The sequence below is a fragment of the Ambystoma mexicanum genome, chromosome 2p (genome assembly GCF_040938575.1).
Source record: "Ambystoma mexicanum isolate Mex_15411 chromosome 2p, UKY_AmexF1_1, whole genome shotgun sequence".
In the NCBI taxonomy this organism is placed as follows: Eukaryota; Metazoa; Chordata; class Amphibia; order Caudata; family Ambystomatidae; genus Ambystoma; species Ambystoma mexicanum.
Window position 1 is genome coordinate 1,284,045,538 of NC_090923.1, and position 20,670 is coordinate 1,284,066,207.

A 20,670-nucleotide genomic window follows, 5' to 3' on the forward strand; every position below is an offset into this window, starting at 1 on the left:
GCATGAAGACGTTTGTAGTAGACTGTGTTCAGTAATGTGTCTTAAAAGTAAGGAAATATCCTACCCTTTTAATATGGGATCTTTTAACTTTTTATTTTTGATCTTTTAATATGCAGTTTTTTGTACCTTCAAATCCCGAATAGGGGAGGTTGGGTAGGCAAATGTGAATTTAAGCAGATACTGGCAACAGAAAGACAATTACTAGTAGATGTTTGTCTTGTGGATCTGCTTAGAAGAACAAGTTACTTTCTTACCTGGTAACGTTCTTTCGATGGGATGGTCCGACGACGTATTTCATATCTATGACAGGTAATGTCTGCAGCACAGCTGTGGACATTACCTGTCAGATATGGAATACGTCGGAGGACCCAATCCCCTCGAATCACATGCTTTGCATAGTCTAGCAAGTAGTACGTGAAGCTGGTGGTGGGTGAGCTAAAGGAACAGTAACAAACAAATGTTTTAACATTGCCAGCCCCACTTGCGAATCATTTCTCATCTTTGTGTGTACATAATAGTGCTGTGCAAAGGTGTCCACAGTGCTCCATATTGCTGCCTTACAAATAGCTACAAGGGGTACATTGGCAACGAAGGCAAGCGTAGCTCCTGTAAAACGTTTGGAATGTGCTCTGGGAGTGAAAGAAGTGTCCTGCTTGAAAGGCTATAACACCTTGCTGGATGAACACCATACAATCGATCTAGCTTAGTCGCCTTAGAGACAGACAGAACCCACTTGTATGACGTTATGTTATTTGACCTCCTTTCTGGGTTAACATGGGAGGGAACGTGCATCAGGGTGTCATTGCTTGGTTGCAGAGGCTGCCCCTCTTGAGGTTTTGTTTTCTACTGAAGCATCTACCACACCTATCGTTTTTGTAATCCTGATGTGTTGGATTCTGTGTCCCCTGGTTGTTAAACAAATGTCTTGTGCCAGCTGAATATGTGTTTTAAGTTTTTGTCCTGCGATAGTTTTGAGAACAAAAAGTATGTCCATTAGAGGGAAAAACCCTCTGTTGATAGGGTGTGCCTCAAACCTGAATTAAAGACTTTATGGTCTTGTGTTCTTTTTTCACCTTCTCCAAAACATCATTCACTGCTTTCCCAAAGATTAGATTCTCTTCCACTGGCATGTGGAGAAGTGTGGCTTCCGTCTCGGGTCTGAACTCTGACCCTTGTAGCCAGTCTAAGGAAGGCATGGTATTAGACAGACAAGTGATCACAGTTCAAGGGTGTTTATTGAAGTTCAAATGTGTTGAGCGCCTATCTAAGGATGGGAGCAAGCTACGACCATCAAATAATAAACCAATCCTATATAAATCTCTGTCAAATAAAAGGGCCTATACTAATAAACCTATTGCCAATCCTTGGTCCAATTACAAAACTGGTGTGGGACAATGGTGTATGCAAAAAGAAAAAAAAAGTGTTCAAGAAATACTATGTCAGGACGGTTGAGCAGTTGGCTTCCCTTCCCTGCGTTTTCTGCACGGGGCAAGGCGGCACATCCGAGCTTTGCACACAGACGGGCTTCTCAGCCATGAGGATACAGTTCAAAGCATAGACATCAGGGCCTTCTGCCAAAGCCTCTTTTCCAATAACAATCTCTTACTGCAGAGGGCAAACAAATCTCAATGTTACATTCCTATTAGGATTTTGACATGCACAAGTGCTCGCTTCCAAAGTTCACCAGGGTCTCCATCCTTTGGGCGCAGACCCCCTTTTTACCACAATGTTCACACTTAGTTTACATCGTTCAGGCTCGGACCATGGATCTCCCTCGGTCGGGCTCAGATCCTCTGGATATCTCAATGTTTACACTTGGTCTCTCTCGTTCGGGTTCAGACCCCTGACCTCCCCCGTTCAGCTCTTTTCACCAAAATTGAAGACTTTCAAATGTGCGTGGGTTTTGCTTAAACCGTCACAGGACCACTTCGATTCTCTTCACACAATGTTCTTATCAATCTTCAACTTTCGTTGCTCTTGGCGGTATACCTTACAGAGAGCTTCGATTGAGCACCTTCCCAGTGCGGACCACTGTCAATGACATTGCATCTTTCCTTCTCAAGTTCAAACATTCATCAGCAGTTTAGCTTTATTCTGGTCTTTCATCACACACGTTGAACAATGTTCATTCCAGCGCTCGTTATACAATGTTGCCGCTTGCAACCTTGAGTTTAACACAGACCGGTCTTGCATCAGTCTCCTCAACTCACCGGCTGTGTTGATCTCTGGCGCTTCTTTGTTCTTGGAGCCAAGGACGATACTACTGCAGCTGCTGCTGCTCCTCCCCGCCTTGGTCAGTTACGCGAGAGGGCCTTCGGTATCTCCGAGACACAATGTAGGATTGTTCAGTCTGGTATCCTGGCCTTATGCGTTCTGCCTCAAAGGTTTCTTGAAAGTAACTGCGTCTTGCCAAAAAGATCATGGGTAATGCCTTTCTTCCATGCCCTTCTTCGTTTGCTGTCTTTCTCCCCTCGTTCAGCTGCCGTCTCGAAACTGCTGTTGCTTCGTGTGCTTTGCCTCGCTCAGAGTGTGCTCTTGTGCTCTGCCTTTTATCCATGTGAGGAAGTTTAATGGAAGTCATGTGTGAGTGATTGTCAGTAATTGCCTGACTTCACCTAACCATAGTAGTGGGATATGTCAGGTACACTGCTCGGGTGCGAGTGTTTTCTCCCAGACCGGGCTGTCCATGTGAAAGTGTTTAAGAAGGGAAAGGAGGGAGGGGGCACATTTCCCACGTATCCTACCTGGTAGGATGGGGTAAAGGTGTCCTAGGGGGAAGGATATTGCGTCTCGCCATCCTAATTCCCACTCCCCAGAGACCCCTCACCCAGGCGACCCCCCCCCCCACACACACACTGGTACACCCCCAGAAACTGGATCCAAAAGTGATAGCCGTGTCCTAGCCACCTGGATGACAGATCTCCGGGGACTAGCGAGTGAGACACCTTCTGGTTTCTCACAACAGGCATGGCTTAAAAACTGATCCCTGTGCAATAAATCTTCCCACAGTTTCCGCAGAATCAAGGGCATTTTTGAGAACCGCATTAGCAGACTGTTTGACCGCCTGCAATATCTTTAACAATTGGGATGCAAGTGGCTCTTGGAATTCCTTGAGGCTGTCCATTTGGTTCCAGTGGGCTCTATTATACTGTGCTATAAGTGATGTATAGTTCACAATGCAGGCATCATTTGCAGCAGAGGTAGCCACGTTTCTCCCTACAGCACACATCTTTGCGGCGAGCGGGGATGCAAACCAGGTAAATGCTTATGGTGTCCGTGCACGTTTGTGTGTTGTAATTACCACCAGTGAGTCTGGTGTAAATTGACCCTTTATATAGAAAGGGTCTCCCATCGTGGGCTTATACCTTTTTTTTTTAAAATATGCAGTCCTTTTTTAAAAGGTTGCTGTATAACCCCCGATCATCTGATGGGATGAAGAAATAGGTGAATCAATATCAGCTGATGGCATAGGATAGGAGAAGCTAAATTTCTATTGCGTGTTCTCCATTGCCGACATCGGAGGACAGAGAGCTACATTTAAGGGAGAGGAATGCATAAGAATACATTCTACAAGATCCTAAATTGCATAATGTACCCCCCCCCCACTCTCCCTACTATAAGCCTTTCGGCCTGAAGATGGCGTCGACCATTGGTCCTCTGAATTTGTCACACTGACCCTCGAAGTAGTTCTGGCGGCTGTGAAGTCTTTTAATCCACATTATTTTTTACTGCATATAGGTAAGGGGTAGGTTGGGGTTAGACATATAGAAAGAGGAGTTGGGGGGGCGGGGGAGGGCTTGGGGGAAGTGTGCGTGGTGTCCCGTCCCCATTATGAGGTAATCATTTGGTTAGAACATGCGGCAAAGCTGAATTTGGCAGGCAAATTATAATTCACTTGTGTTGGTGAGGGAATAAAATACTCAACAATTTTACTACGTTAAGTAAATAGGCTTTTGTATTTCAGGAGTTACTACTGTAAGCGATCAGGAGGAGGAGACTGACACAGGAGTGCCATAATGATTAGCATAAACTTTTATTCATCAAAAAGAAGAGAAGAAGCCTACATTTCCCTAATACTAAGAAGGCTTTCCGTGCCTCAACTAAAACTAAGGATTAGTTCTGGATGTCTGTCCAAAGTAAATAGTCCACCGTCCTGTGCCCAAAACCTATTTTCGTCCCTGCTGGTCCCACTGTTCTTGGTCCAGGAGAATAGCTCCCTCTCCTGGACAGTAATTTACAGTTCCTGTGGGTAAGGGAACTGTTGTCAGAGGGAATTACTACCTACCCCCAGTTTATAGTTCTTTTTCAAGATGTAAATTAAGGATCCAAATGGTGTAACAAAAGAAAGTTCCAAAGTAGGCAATCCAAAGGATACAAAGGTGTTAAAGAAGGAACAATTTACTTACCTGTAACTGTTCTCCAGCATGGGTCTGGCATGATTCACATGCTCATGAATATTCCCTGTCGTCAGGCTGGGAATCCCCAGTAAGGAAATAAATCGTCTCATTTCTGAACTGTCTTTCTCCTAATAACCAATCAGAGAGCTCTGGGTCATACTGCACCCAGCCAATGACTGCTCTTTACCTAAGCCCCTCCTCTGGCAGCCATCTTCAGATTTGGTAGCACGGAAAGTGGCAGTAGGACCAAGAGAAGAGTCTCAGAGGGGTAGGCAGGAGGGTTCGCGCATGTGAATCCAAGCCAGACCCATGCTGGAGAACAACAGTTATAGGTAAATAACTTGTTCCTTTTCCAGCATGGGGAATGGCATAGATTCACATGCTCAGGACTAAAGAATACATAGCAGTACACACATGCACAACCACGGGAGGAGGCAAGGCTCAATATAAGCAGCTCTTACCTCCTCACCTTCAAGCGAACAGGTTGTGCAGCACTGCTCGGCCGACTCTGGATTCCTCCCTGGAATCTCTGTCGACGCAGTAGAATTACGTGAAGGTGTGCATCGACCTCCACGTAGCAGCCCTGGAGATGTCCAGCAGGTGGACACCAGACGGAAACGCCGTAATTGCAGAAATCGCTCTGGTCGAATGGGCTCTCGGACGGGCAGGCAACAGTCGGTTTGCCAACCGGAGACAATGAGTGATGCAGCCGGAGAGCCACCTGGAAATGGAAGCCTTGGAGAGGGCCTTCCCATGATTCACAGGGCTAAAGTTCACAAAAAGTTGCGACGTCTTTCGGAAACTCTTCGTGTGGTCTACATAGAACTTTAGTGCTACAGCCACATCCAGCGAGTGCAAAGTCCTTTCAGCCGGTGACGAAATACAGTTAACACCAAGGGCTTGTTTAGATGAAAGTCCGACGGCACCTTGGGCATGAAGGAGGGGTGTGTCTGCAGGACCACCCTTGAGTCGTGAAAAGTCAAGTAAGGTTGCTTACAGGACAGGGCTGAATCTCTCCCACCTGTCGTGCAGAGGTGATGGCCACGAGGAACGGGGTCTTCCAGGACAAAAACGTCATTGGAGCTGAATGCATAGTTTTGAATAGAGGACCCATGAGCCTAGTCAGCACCACATTGAGTTCCCACGCCGAGGCCAAAGCCTTCACCGGCAGGAACGAACAGAACAGTCCTTTGACGAACTCCTTAACCAGACAGTGCAACCACAACGACGACCGTCACAGACATCTGGTGTAGCGGGAGATGGCCGCCAGATGAACATTGATGGAGGCATGGGCCAGCCCTGCCTTGGCCAACGACAGCAAATATAGCAGTACCTGCAGAGCCGTGACTCGTAGAGGGTCGATCTTCTGTGCACAGCACCAAACGGCGCACCTCTTCAATTTATGTCCATAGCATTTTAGTGTAGACAATGCCCTGGCCTTGGCAAGCACCTCCTTGCAGTCTGCCAGGAGATCGTATCCACCAAACTAACGCTGCAGGAGCCAGGCCTTCAGGTTCAGTGATCCTAGGTGCAGAATTGTACCTCCTTCCCTGGCGAGAAGATCTGCGACCACTGGAAGCTTGACCGGAGGGGACGCCGACATGCTGAGAAGGTCCGGGTACCATATCTGTCTCGGCCATGCTGGTGCGACGAGGATCCTCCCTTCACCAGGACCGTCTCAGTTGATTGATGAGTCAAATAAGCAACGGAGGGAACGCATACAGAAACAGGCCATCCCAGGGGGAATGAGAATGCGCCCCCCCCCCATGCTCCTTGGCTGGGGAAACCTGCTGGCGAACCTACGGCACTTGGTGTTTGTCGCCGTCGCAAACAGATCAGTCTGGGGATTGCCCCATCTGCGTAACAGGAGATCCACTTGGTCCTGGCGAAGCTCCCCTTCGTGGCAAGAGTGCAGCTCCCTGCTGAGAGTCAGCGACTGTGTTCTTCACTCCTGCCAGATGAAATAGGATGAGGAACATCCCCTGGGCTACGGCCCAGTGCCATAAGTCCTGCGCCTCTTTCGAGAGCGCTGGGGATCTGGTGCCCCAGTTTCCTGATGTAAAACATTGAGTTGCTGTTGTCTGTGAAGACCCGCACCACCTTGCCCTTGAGGGACGAAAGAAAAGGACTTGAGGGCCCAAAACACTGCTCGCAGCTCCAGCACGATGTGCAAGGTCTTCTCCTCTGGCAGCCAAAGGCCTCTATCGTGAACACTTCCGGTGTGAGCTCCCCCACATTCCAGTGAGGCGTCCGTCGTGACCGTCTCCTGGTGTGGTGGGGTCTGGAAATCTGCACATCCGGACAGATGTGCGCAAACTCCCCACCACTTTATCGCCCAACAGAAGCTGTTGTTGAGCGTGATATTGTCCTGGAAGCTTCCCGACCCTTGTATCCAACGGTCGTCGAGGAACTCCTGTAGTGGACGCATCCATAGCCTGCAAAGTCGGACGAGGTAGATGCATGACAACATCATGCCGAGCAGGGACTCGATGGTCCACACCGTGGCGACCTTCAGTGCCAACAGCCGTTGCACCATGCCCAAGATAGCTGCTATCCTCTCCTCTTACGGAGACGCCAGGCACGACACTGTGTTGAGTCGGGATCCCAGAAACAGCGCATCCTGCGATGGAGTCAAGCAGGACTTTGCGTAGTTCACCGAGAACCCCAGATCCGTCAGTAAGCGGACGGTCCTTGCCGTGTGGTCCACGGCGATGTCCCTCTAACTGGCCCGGATGAACCAGTCGTCCAAGTAAGGGTAGACGCGAATCCCTTGCAGTCGCAGCTGCGCCGCCACTGGCGCCAGGCATTTGGTGAAAACCCTTGGCGCCGACTTCAATCCAAGGGAAGAGCCTTGAACTGGTAATGCTTCCCTTGGACCACAAAGCGTAGAAACGGAGTGCCCTTGTGGATGAGGAAGTAAGCATCCGCCAAATCCAGCGATGACAAAGTCTCAATCTTCGAGCTGTCCAAGAACGTGCTGAAGAGTCCCCATATGGAACTTTTGGGACTTGCATTTGTTCAACCGACAGAGGTCCAGGATGGGTCTCCAGCATCCAGTTTTCTTTTTGACGAGGAAGTACCTTGAGTACACTCCGGAGCCTCTTTGGGACAAGCTCCATCGCGTCTTTCTTCAGCATGGTCCGCACCTCCAGCAGCAGCTGAGGGATGTGATTTTCCTGCTGGGCCACCGGTGGTATCCGAGGACACATCCATTGAAATTACAGGGTGTGTCCGTGGGTGAGAGCCTCCAACCCATCGGTCGGTGGAGATGGACTGCCACACGCTGACTAAGTTCGCCAGACGGCCTCCCACCGGGGTGCACGGGTGGGGGCCCTGACGCTACGATCGGTTCAATCCTGCTTGGACGTCGAAGGGCCGCCTTGGGGATCTTGGCGACAACGTCCACCTCTGAAATTCTTGGAGCTGCCTCTGTTGGTTTCCTGGGCCAAAGAACGGGAGGGCTGGCAGTATGACAAAGAGCTCCCGCTGAAACTCTTGGGAGGATCCTTGGGATTTATTGCCTGAGGTCCGAATGGACAGCCGTCGCTACTGAAGCATTCCCAGGGTACAAGTCGTCTCCGTGTCCGTTTTTGATGGCTTGCAGAGACTCATCAACAGCCTTTCCAATCAGATTGTCCCAGTCAAAGGGCATGTCCAACACCCTTGACTCAACGTCCTGGCGAAAAGTAGAGGCCTTGAGCCAGCCATGACGACGAAGGCAAACGCTGTTGCCCATTTGGCGGAACCCCGTATCAGTGATGTCTGTGGCCACCATGATGGCATGGTCCGACGCCACGTTGCCCTCCTGCAGAATCTCAAGCGCTTCCGCCCGCTTGTCCAGAATGGGAGTGATATAATTTTTTTCATTTTTAAAGCGCTCACACAGCCCGCGGGCATCGAGGCACCGTTACAGGAATTTTTTTTTTTTGTTGGTCTTAGTTGCGTATTTATAACGTGCTTAAATACCCAGAGGTTTCTAAGCGCGGACCCGGGGATCGAACCTGTGTTGCTTTGTGTCGTCTTACTTCCAAGGCGAGAATGTTGCTGCTGAGCTATCCTCCCATATAATCTTGAACCACAGCTCCCAGTCATAGCGAGCCACGATGGCGAGAGCGTTGGCGCCCTTGATGGTAGTCGCCGCTGAGGTGAAAGCTTGTCGTCCCATGGCATATAATTCTTCCCCTCACTGTCCGGAGTGGTGGAGGCCATTGATGAAGATGCTCCTGATGCCTTCTTCCTGCCCGCTGCTGACACAGAGTCTGGAGACGGCTCAGACGTTAAGCACTTGGGCGCAGAGTGCAGCACCCTGTACTACTTCTTGTAGCGGTCCCTCTTCGCCGGGGCCATGGAAGGGTTCGTCATTAGAGCCAAGCCCTCGTCCCAAATGTCATCCAGGAGTGGGACTGAGAGGACTGTCTTTCTCTTTGCCTCGCGGCGTTCATACAGGAAACCCTCCTCCTCTGGAACGAGCTGGAAGAGCTCTGAAGCCCTGGATATCATCGCGTGAAACAAGCCCATCTCGTCAGATGGGGAGGATTTGGGGAGGTGGAGACGGGAGGTCCTCTAACCTGTCGTCGTCAGTGCCAGTTCCCGTCGTCGCCATGTCCGGGTCTGTCATATCCCTCGGCATAGGCATCTCCTCCGGCGTCTTCTCAATGGGTTGAAAAAAGGACTCCCTTCTTGGAAGGGATATTCTCACCTTTAGGGTTGCGCCCTGCGGATCTGCTACAGCGGCCATCGCGAGGGACGCCACCCCCCCTTCGAAGGAAGGTTGTGCCATCGTCGGATATACTTGGGCCTTCATGACCATGGTAGAACCTGCAGCCTTCTCCTTAGGGGCGGGGTCCACCCGATCCCCTTGGCCTTCTCCGTCAGGTCGTTCTTGGGCTTCTCCTTGAACTTGCCCGGATGGTCCAATTTTCGTTTGGATGAGGACCCCGAGCGTTGGCTTGTGACCAAAGTCACTGGAGACGCTGTACTTGCCCTGGCCGCCGAGGAGCCCATCGCAACAGCACTCCTGTTAGGCAGAAATGTAGGCAGTACCCACTGGGAACACCACACACAATTAGGACTACAGGTGACAGTACAAACCAAACTTTGGTAGAAGTCTGCACCACACACTTTTTGGTAGCGAGCTGAGCAGTCAGGCTCATCTCAAAAGGGAATGTGAGCAGTAAATGAAGTTACACTGAAGTATCACAATCACAGTGGTTCAAGTAGACACACAAGGTTTCTTGGTAAACTATAAATATTTATTTGCACAATAATTTGGAAAACATGTGGAAATCAACTTAATATTAAACACCAATATACTACAGTCAAACTTCAAGTAAAAGAGACAGCGTCAGCTGCCCAGAAATAGGGAGGCAAATAGCACTTCAATGACGCAATAGGAATAAAAGGCAAATGTTTGTACAAAGGATTAGAAAACACTTGTGTTAGGTAATGCAAAGGTTCAGTGTACCAGGAGGGTCAGTTCAATTCAATAGGCCAGGCCAAAGTCAATAGTCTAGTGTTCTTGGATAGGACAACACAGTTCTGGTACAGATGGAGACGTCTTTGTAAAAGTTCTCAGAAGTAGTTTAGGCGAAAAAGAAAAATATGCTGGGTCACAAGCCGATTAGTCCTGCAAGTTGGGAAAGTTTCACAAACTTTCACCGTGAGAGTTAGGATCTCTCTACCGAATGGCACAGTACCTTAGAGTGAAGCAAAAAGATGTAGCTGAAGACGGTGGTTCTTGGCAGTTCCTGCAGATCTCGCTGTTCTTGTGCCTGAGTCGTGGGGACAAGAGGGACTACGTCGGGGGACTCCTGCACTGCACAGGATCGTCGTAAGAGCAAACAAAATGGAGTCACTTCATCTCAAGTAGCTGTGACTTTCAAAACACAAAACTGGTTTCCCTCTCCCTGTTTAACCTTAACCAGCCTAGAGAGCGGTATCCAGGTGTTTTCTGAGCTGACTGGTCCCACCAGCTCAAAGGAAGAAGCCGTCCTTGAAGGAGCTTCTCTGTCGATTGGAGATCTGGCAATTCGGAGTTGCAGCAGGGCTTCACCGGGCAAACCAACGGTCCAGCGTTTGCAGCAGCGTCCTCTTCCAGCTCGTCTTCGGTTCTTTCTTTCCATTAGTTAACTCTGCCTTCCAGTCCTCGAGACACACCTTTTAAACAGTTCTCTCCCTTTCATTCCAGCCTAGCACTCACTCACCCAGCAGGGTGGCTGTGCTTGCCAGACAGTCAGCCAACCAATCCCATCAGAGTGCATGTGCGTCTCCTAGGAGACCAAGCACAGGGAGTTTCGGGCACCTCCCTCACTTTCTGCCCACCCCAGACACTCGGGCGCCATGGGAGGACTTCAGTCCGGAAGCCCGCCAAAGGCTCACGAACAAAGGGACCAATCCTGGTTTGGCGCGCAGAGTTGAACACCAGAAGGACCTTTCCACAAAGAAACAGGGGAAAAAAAGATGACAGGAGTCTGTTTTCACAGAGGGGTCTTGGGCGCCATATTGAAAAACATGGTCTCCCCTGTTTTTAGCTACCGGTGTTCGTGGTCGGGAAAAATCATGGTAGTTTGTTATAAAACCACTGCCACCAGCCATTTTGATGGAAAAGGGTGGCTTGGGAAAGCTACATGAGTGTATAGACACAGGGGATGCTAAGCAACCCCTCAGGCACTCTATAGGAAGGTAGTGTGTACTGGTTCTATGAATTTAAAAAGACTAGTAAAATCAATTTAACTTTACATTCAATGGGGAACAGTAGTTCATCCCAGGGAAGGTATTAAACCTTGGGAAGTCCAGAGACATCCCTGTGCCACTGCACTAAAAGTACTGTGTGACAAAAATGAAAATATGATGCCTATGGAGTCAACTAAGCCTCCATAATCAAAGAACACAAGAGTAAATAAAACACACATCAAAATACATGAGAGAGTGGAAAAGAAGGTTCACACACTCCAGGAAAAGAAAACAAGTCCTCAAAAATCCAGCAAAGTTGCTGGGGGTCTCTAAGGTGAAGGGAATTAGCACATTTCTGAGAATTCTCCCCAACAGCTCCCGGTGACAGAGTCACGGTGCTTAGCCTTCTGTTAGGCCCCCATGGAAGGAGCACCCTCAAAGGTCTTAGAAGACCGCTCAGGTTTCTTGAAAACAAATGGAGGCATGCTGATGGGACCCCACCTGAAGCAGAGGCCTTGGCCTGTAACCATTCCTTGAGCCGCTTATGCCGATCCTTCATCGTGCGGGGCGGTATCTCCTGGCAAAACGCACAGCTTTTCTCCACATTTCCTTACCAAGAAGGAAGGTGAGTGGAGCAGCAGCGCGCAATCCCATTTTGGAAAGAAAACACTGTAAAAGTGTTAGATTCCCCGTGTGCCTCTCGTGGCCCAGCCACCATTTCCTGGTCTCTCCCCTTCCTCCCGCCTCCCATCCCGCTTCCTGCACCCATTTCCCATCCTAGGAGCAAGTGAGTCAATCCCCACTTCCCCTCCTCTAAAACCTCTTCCTGATCCCATCCCTCCCGCCCACCCCCCCTCTGATAGGCCCCTCGACCTTTATCACTGGTCCTCCCAGGGCAGCCCTCTGCCCGGCAGCCCCCAGCGGCTAAGGGCCCCAAGGCCAAGGGCGGCTCCAACAGAGGCGGCTCCAAGATGTGTCTGCAGGTGTCCGCAGGGGAAGCCAATGAAGCCAGCAACTAACAGACACCACCAAAAACCGTGAGTGTGGTGTGGGTGGGGAGTAGAGCAATCACTCCACTCCTGAAAGCCCATGCCACTCTATCTTACATCCAAATAACATAGACTGCCATAATGTTTGCATGTCCACTCTTAGATGGAATTGTGAATATTATCATGCCCACTCTTAGATGGAATTGTGAATATTATCATGCCCACTCTTAGATGGAATTGTGAATATTAGCATGCCCACACTTGGTTAGAACTGTGAAAGTTAGCATGTCCACTCTTAGATGGAATTGTGAAAGATAGCATGTCCACTCTTAGATGGAATTGTGAATATTCGCATGCCCACACTTGGTTAGAACTGTGAAAGTTAGCATGTCCACTCTTAGATGGAATTGTGAAAGATAGCATGTCCACTCTTAGATGGAATTGTAAAAGATAGCATGTCCACTCTTAGATGGAATTATGAATATTATCATGCCCACACTTAGTTAAAACTTTGAAAGATAGCATGTCCACTCTTAGATGGAATTGTGAAAGATAGCATGTCCACTCTTAGATGGAATTGTGAAAGATAGCATGTCCACTCTTAGATGGAATTGTGAATATTATCATGCCCACTCTTAGATGGAATTGTGAATATTATCATGCCCACTCTTAGATGGAATTGTGAAAGATAGCATGTCCACTCTTAGATGGAATTGTGAATATTAGCATGCCCACACTTGGTTAGAACTGTGAAAGTTAGCATGTCCACTCTTAGATGGAATTGTGAAAGTTAGCATGTCCACTCTTAGATGGAATTGTGAAAGATAGCATGTCCACTCTTAGATGGAATTGTGAAAGATAGCATGTCCACTCTTAGATGGAATTGTGAAAGATAGCATGTCCACTCTTAGATGGAATTGTGAAAGATAGCATGTCCACTCTTAGATGGAATTGTGAATATTACCATGCCCACTCTTAGATGGAATTGTGAAAGATAGCATGTCCACTCTTAGATGGAATTGTGAATATTAGCATGCCCACACTTGGTTAGAACTGTGAAAGTTAGCATGTCCACTCTTAGATGGAATTGTGAAAGTTAGCATGTCCACTCTTAGATGGAATTGTGAAAGATAGCATGTCCACTCTTAGATGGAATTGTGAATATTATCATGCCCACTCTTAGATGGAATTGTGAAAGATAGCATGTCCACTCTTAGATGGAATTGTGAATATTAGCATGTCCACTCTTAGATGGAATTGTGAATATTATCATGCCCACACTTAGTTAAAACTTTGAAAGATAGCATGTCCACTCTTAGATGGAATTGTGAATATTCGCATGCCCACACTTGGTTAGAACTGTGAAAGTTAGCATGTCCACTCTTAGATGGAATTGTGAATATTCGCATGCTCACACTTGGTTAGAACTGTGAAAGTTAGCATGTCCACTCTTAGATGGAACTGTAAAAGATAGCATGTCCACTCTTAGATGGAATTATTAATATTATCATGCCCACACTTAGTTAAAACTTTGAAAGATAGCATGTCCACTCTTAGATGGAATGGTGAATATTATCATGCCCACACTTAGTTAAAACTTTGAAAGTTAGCACGTCCACTCTTAGATGGAATTGTGAAAGTTAGCATGTCCACTCTTAGATTGAACTGTGAATATTCGCATGCCCACACTTGGATGGAACTGTGAAAGTTAGCTTGTCCACTCCTAGATGGAGTTGTGAGAGTTAGCATGTCCACTCTTAGATGGAATTATGAATATTAGCATGCCCACACCTAGATAGAACTGTCAATAGTAAATTTAGAAGTATACCCAATTGCCTCTCTGTGAAAAGGGAATTAGAAGTGTACCCAACAGCCTCTCTGTGAAAGTTGAATTTAGAATTGCATTTAGAAGTGTGCCCAATAGCCTCTATGTAGAAAGTTGCATTTAGAAGTACATTTAGAAAGTTGCATTGAAAGTGCAATTAGAAGCAGCATTTAGAAGTGTACCCAACAGCCTCTCTGTGAAAAGTTGAATTTAGAAGTGTACCCACTCTGTGATAAGTTGAATATAGAATTGCATTTAAAAGTGTGCCCAATAGCCTGTCTGTGGAAAGTTTAATTTAGAAGTACATTTAGAAAGTTGAATTTAGATGTGTGTCCAATAGCCTCTCTGTGATTCTAGAAATGTGCCCAACAACCCGCTGAATTTATAAGTGTGCCCTGTAGCCTCTCTGTGAATTAAGAAGTACGCCCAAGAGCCTCCCGTGGAAAGTTGAATATAGAAGTGTACCCCATGTAACCCATCATATCTCACCAACGCGCTTACTCTCTCCTTACACCATCACTCAAATAGAACACAGAGATACTATGACACCATTCGGTATAACTGTTCTCATATCAACATTTGCCGCTCACCCCACATCACTCTAAGTAATCACTGCTGGTTACGCACCCCCCAGCGAGGCGTTCTCCTCAGGCCTAACGCAGCCACATCCGATCTGGATAAATCCTGCCAGAACGAACACATACCCCTGACCTCTCAACCACCACACCTACCCCTAGAAAGCAGCTATTACACCGATACTGCACAAGCTGTACACATACCTGGTGCTCACACGCACCTTTTTGACTCTCTCTACTCTCTCTACTGATTTGAACTGCGGTTCCCAAGGGCGTTCAACCTACCAGCGCCTTCAGACCATACCAATGGTATATAAGGCGCTATATAAGTGCAAAATAACATAACATAACATAACGTGCATTGGGTACAGGCAGTAAAGGCATTGGGAATGTCTGTCCTCGAGAAATCATTCTGTAAGCCGCAGTCGGAGCATAGCCTGAACAGGGGAGCCGAATCATCCTCCGACATGGTCTGTGCGGCATAGGCCTGAAGAATCTTCTGGAAGCCTCCATGAAGAAACTCAATGAAAATCGCCCTTGAGGGGCGCTGAAGAACCCGAAAAAAGGGTCCCCGTTGATCGAAGGAGCACAAGGCTCGATTGACTGAAAAATAGAGTAAACTCTTCCAAAAAGCGATAAAACGCAGTAAAAGCTAGAAAGCTAAACACGAGGACTCCCAACACTTGAACGTGCAGTAAAAATCTGAAGATGGCTGCCAGAGAAGGGGCTTAGGTAGAGGGCAGTCATTGGCTGGGGCAGTATGACCCAGAGCTTAGTGTTTGGTTATTAGGAGAAAGACCGTTCAGAAATGAAACTTTTTTTCTTTACTGAGGATTCCCAGCCTGACGACAGGGAATATTCATGAGCATGTGAATCCATGCCAGACCCCATGCTGGAGAAAATAAATTGTTCCAATTAGAGCCCTTGGGATCGAGAAAATGAATCCCTTCTCTTGGTCTGGCTCAGGCTTTAAGTATCAAGAGCATATCTCCCTTCTATGGCTTTCAACTACTACTTCTCAAGCTACTGTAAACGGGTTAGACAAAAAGCAGTATTGTTATCCGTCATTCTCCACAGATGCTTCACATGACCTGGCTCTTTATCAGTTACTTTAATCACTTGTTCTGCGTGAACTTCTGTTGTGGGTCCCATACTCACTTATTTCGCATACAATTCTGTCCACCTGGCATACTGCCAGGTACTGTGTCTATAAAGATTTTGTTGGAGGCAGACTGCTTGGCATGGGTCCCAAATCAGTCCTCTGTAATCCTCCCTCCTTTCAGCTCTTCTGGCCAACCATGCCGGTCTCCCCAACCTCTCTGGAGAGTTTACCGGTAGTCTCTGGGTGTCTGCGGGTGCTCAAGGCCTCCTCAGCTTCCCTCAGCTGCTTCCAGGGACCGTGGCGGCTCTGTACGGATTCCCTGCTTCTGGGCAGAGCATCTAAGCTTCTGTAGGTGCACTCAAGCCTTCTCGTTCAGTCAGTTGTCCAGGCATCTGCTTCTCTCAGTCTTCAGACCACGGCAGACTGGTTAGGGGTGCCTCGGCCAGCAGACAAGCATCCTGCAATCTGCGTGCCAGCTCCTCCAGCGGAGTTCGAATCTCCCACCTCCTCCTGGGAGGGTCTCTTTCTACAAAGGCCTTGTTCCCTTTTTAAACTCCATTCAGATTTGCTCGACACTGATTGACTAGTGCATTTGTACTGGTTCGGTGGAGTATTCCACATTACTTTGCACTTCCTCCGCGTCCCAGTATGTTCTTACTCGTCTCACTGTTTCTTAGGGAAGTGGCATTGTCTATTCTGCAGATATACATGGAAGGTTTCCCTGCCCATGAGATCCACCCACTACCACCCCCAGGGGGACCATCTGGTAGCGGCCTCACCTCCCTGGCCTCATGAGAAGAGGCTCTACCTAGGGGAGAAGGGACGACATCCAAGGATTAGTCACTCTACCCAGGTTCGACGGCCAAAAGGCAGTGGAATGGAAGGTTAGGAGACAAAGGGACTTATTCCAAATGTTATCCTTTGGAGGACAGGGGGTAAACAGATGCACTAGGTTTACTTACCCCCTGACTCCGATTTTCATAGACTTGAGGGATCATCTGGAGGTCGTGTGAGGTTGGATTTCCTGCCATTAGTTCCAGTGGGAGGTGCACAGGAGCTGAAGGTGCAAGGATTCATCCGGTCAGGTACAGCAGCATGATGCAACACCTGACGAGGAAGATATGCAAGATTAACCAATGCAGGCCTCTTCAGGACACTTCACAGGATGGGGGAAGGAGAGTTCCTGCTACGGTCTGTGCTTATAGACAACAGGAGTCCTTCCTGTTGAGTTCACAGAAGCTTCTCTAGGACAGGGATCCCTTGATGATGGGGCGCTGACATTCGGAGGTATGGGGAATTGTGGCACAAGGCGGTGACCACCGAAGTTTCAGATTAATACAGAACAGCAACGCTTCTGGTGAGGTAGCCCACAACAGCAATAGTCTGTCCACTGGGCAATCCAGTGACAATTCTGAATGCTCAGAAGGGCAGGATACTCTAGAAGGTGTCGAGACTAGTTGGTCTCACTAGTCCAGGGTATGAACCAACGCTCGGAGTCTTCGGAGATCAGGTGGTCACACAGGGCTTCACAAGGCCGGACACAGAATTGGATGCTGGGATACTCCAGGTGGCGTCTTCGGATCTAAGTCCTAACAAGCTGACAAACGGAACATCGGTGCACAGATTCCTTCACTGTACATCAGGAACGCTGTACTCAATAAATGGGTTCAGAAGTGTACTTCCCTTTAGTACATGAGTCTTCAACTTTTCTCTCTCCAGATGTTTTGGACTTCAGTCGCAGGCAGCATAGTTAACGGGGAGGGATCATGGGAGTCCTAGCCCAAAGAGTCTAGATCGCTGCAGGTTGAAGACTCCTGCTCAAGTAGAATGAGCAGGGTCGGCCTTGTTTCTGGAGGCAGTCAACCATTAAGGACACCAACCATCTTAAAACAGTTTTGAAGCTAAAACACGGTACATGCGATAAATCACAAAAAGTATGATTTGATTTCCTAAAATTGTTGTTTCTATCAAATATGAATTCAGAGGTCTTTTTACACATATGGTGTGTAACATCTATACTGCCAGAGCAGAACGCTTAGAAAAGAAAAAGGGGTAAAATATAAAGTAAGTTAGTATGGAAACCAATCGGACAATACTGTAGAAGAAAAAGTGGATAGAGTCCTAACTGAAACAGTACATGGGACATACAAAAATAACCACACGCACAATATCGTATTTGCTTAATGCAGATAAAGGTTTTTGGAAACCTACATCATGTTTTATAGACCACAAAAGGGCCCCAAGAAGCTTCCATCTGAAGAAAGGCTCTAGTGGACGTGAAATCTTTCATGAATTCCAACATTTGTCTGCATTGTGCATTAGTTAAATAACCAATATTACCATTCAGAGACTGCTTTACCTTTGACCAAGCATGGAAACATTTGTATTTAAATACAAGACAAAAGTAAGTTGAAAGATTGTTTGAAAGGGGAAATAAACAGCCAACCTTAATTGAAGTCTTTTTTTTAACAGCAAGGGCTGCCAATGTGTCAAGATCGTCCATGTTAGAAATTATGGATGTATAGATGGTTAGCGCAAGAGACGATTGTGTTTTCAGGTGTAGAATTTTAACATTCTTCCATTTCTGTAAAGTAAATGAGAAACGACCAATATGTTGAGACATCACCCAAAAAACAGCACAGCTTCATATATTGAACATTTTAATTAAGCGAGAGGAACAACTTAAAAACAAACCTTAGATAACTTTTCCCCAATCACACTGACAGCAGCCTTAACGTTTTCCACAACTTCTTCTATTTTCATCCCAGTGTGGCCAACTAGCGCTGAACTGGAAAAGAGAAAAGAATGGGAAAGAAAAAAGAATAGCATATATTTAACACACGGTTGACATGTGTGGCTATTTTTATAAAACCACTTCATAACTTATTTAATAAAGAAACGCGAATCATTGGGAATGGCATTCATTTCAAAGTCGAAATAGATTGCAAAGAAAGTTTGAGTTCAGGCTTTGGTGGATCAAAACTATAACCCCAACATTACAGGAAACAGAACATTCTGCATAATGGTCCCTTCTCAGCATGTCACAATTCCATCTCTATCCATGGAATGTACAGAAACCCATTTCCCAGAAAAGCCAGCAGAGACTGGCCCACAAATGCACTCATATTTAGTTGTCCTGGAAAGAAAACCCCACATGGAGCGCATTTTGAAGAACATAAGTTAGCTTCCACTCCCTTCTAGCATTGGTAATTCTTGGGAGATACTGCTTGTGAATTGTTCGGGTGGAAGTCCTAAACCGACTCTCTGTGATTCTCTACCCCATCACTTTTGCCCTCTTCCCCCCCCCTCCTCACCACCAAGAGTTTACCAACCTTTTTCCTTCGCGAGTCCCCATCCAAGCTTCACTCGCAATGTAAATGCGTGTATGGTCCTTGGGAGGCTCAAAGTCAAGGTAGCTCATTGTTAATCTTGAGCCCGTTACTCCAAGTACGTCACCATACTCCCCGCTTTCTGTTACCTCAGAGGTTGGTGGAAACGCCTATGTTTTTAAGACGGCTGCACCTGGGCGCAGTTATTTGGTGATGCAGAATGAAAAGCATGTTTCCTGCAGGTTCACATTGAAATGGAGACATAGGCTCCACATAGGATGTGCTCACTTGGTAGAAAAAGGTATGAGATATATGTGAGCATGGCCTTCCTGAGATATCAGGTTAGGTGTTCTGAGCAGCCACAACCAGATCTGGCTGTATGTATGACTCAGTGCCTAGGACTCATTTCTGAATCCTCATCCTGTGCGTTTGTCTGGGAAGTTGGGAATGCGGAGACCACTTGCAACTGGGTGGCTGTGAAAAGATTGATTGGTGCAGTGCCCCCAACAAAAAGATGGATGTTAATCCTGCCCCCAAAAACTGTATATGAATATGGGTATCTGCACCATACTTTTGTCAAATGCTGTGACTTGTACTGAAGGAGCTGGCAGACACTGCTCCTGAGCTCTACATTCTGACACAAAGTACTGCTGGAACTTGCACATTCCAGTGCATACTCCAGAACCAGAAGGAACCACACCAGTGCTCACTTTCCGAGACGCACCAGACACATTCTAGTTACTTAGCTCACAACTCCAAGGATCATCTGAATAGCACTTGCTAGCCACTTAAACGGCTTACCTTGCATCTTGAAGCCAGAACCTCTGCAACGGACCGGCAGTAGGTAGTGTTACTGTACAATGCCAACAAATCCTCAAGTATCCTCAGACAGTCCACCTGCACAGTTTTTTTCACTGAGGCTGCAATCTCAATTACACCGAAGTAGCTGCACTAATCCCAATCATCAAAAGTCATTGCGGACTCTAGCAACAAAATCCATGGTTCTTGGGTCTTTTCCTTGGCTAGGGACAGCTGCCTACATTTTTCACAGCTGAATCACACATTTGAGAACGCTTTCCTTTAAACCTGGTGCATTTTCATTTCTGAAAAGCCTACGTAACTAGTATATTTTGACAAACGTGCCAAGCATTACTTCTCCAGAAATCATCTTTATGCAGCTTGTATATGCTTTCAGTCAAATGGTTTGCATTGGCTACCATCTACCGGTTGGCCCGAAGTATTACAAGATTTCCTCGAAAAAGGACACCGATATGGGCATTCCAGTCATACAATCCCTACTCTATGTGCTGTATTTTTTACATGGAGTACAGCATGACACAGGTAATGCATGAGAGACTATTTCAGCCTCTACTTGGGGAGGCAGGGTGGGTACATGTGACTAAACAGATACAAGTCACAGAAAGGAGATTACTGGAGAAGTGATGCATGTTTTTCGGGGCTTGTGAATCTACTAAGCATTACCTGAAGAGGTGTGTGGGGCTGCTGTTAGGGGGTCAGAAATGAGACGGACACAAAGTTGTAATATTTCCAACATTCGACATTTTATTAAAATAAGGCCTTCCTATTCCTATCCAAATGAGTTTCCGGGCCTATGAAATCAAAGCTAGGGATCAGTCGGTGTCTCATCGTCCAACTTAGGCAAACTGTCCCTGTGTCCAAAACGTATCCGACCCTCACACTAAAACTGAACAAAATGTGCAAGGCAAATGTCTCTGCTTTAAACTTAGCAGAATGTGTGCAAAATCTATGTATCAAAATTC

General features: G+C 47.2%; 1 protein-coding gene across 1 annotated transcript in view; it reads right to left on the reverse strand.

The window, feature by feature from the left end:
• RSL1D1 (ribosomal L1 domain containing 1) overlaps window positions 1–20,670 on the reverse strand; it is a 426,377-nt gene that overhangs the window by 117,789 nt on the left and 287,918 nt on the right. Inside the window, exons 6-7 of the mRNA XM_069645597.1 lie at window positions 18,255–18,348; window positions 18,007–18,144 (exon numbers count right to left, since the gene is read on the reverse strand). Of these exons, the coding sequence (XP_069501698.1) occupies window positions 18,007–18,144; window positions 18,255–18,348 (232 nt within the window). The remainder of the gene's footprint in view (window positions 1–18,006; window positions 18,145–18,254; window positions 18,349–20,670) is intronic.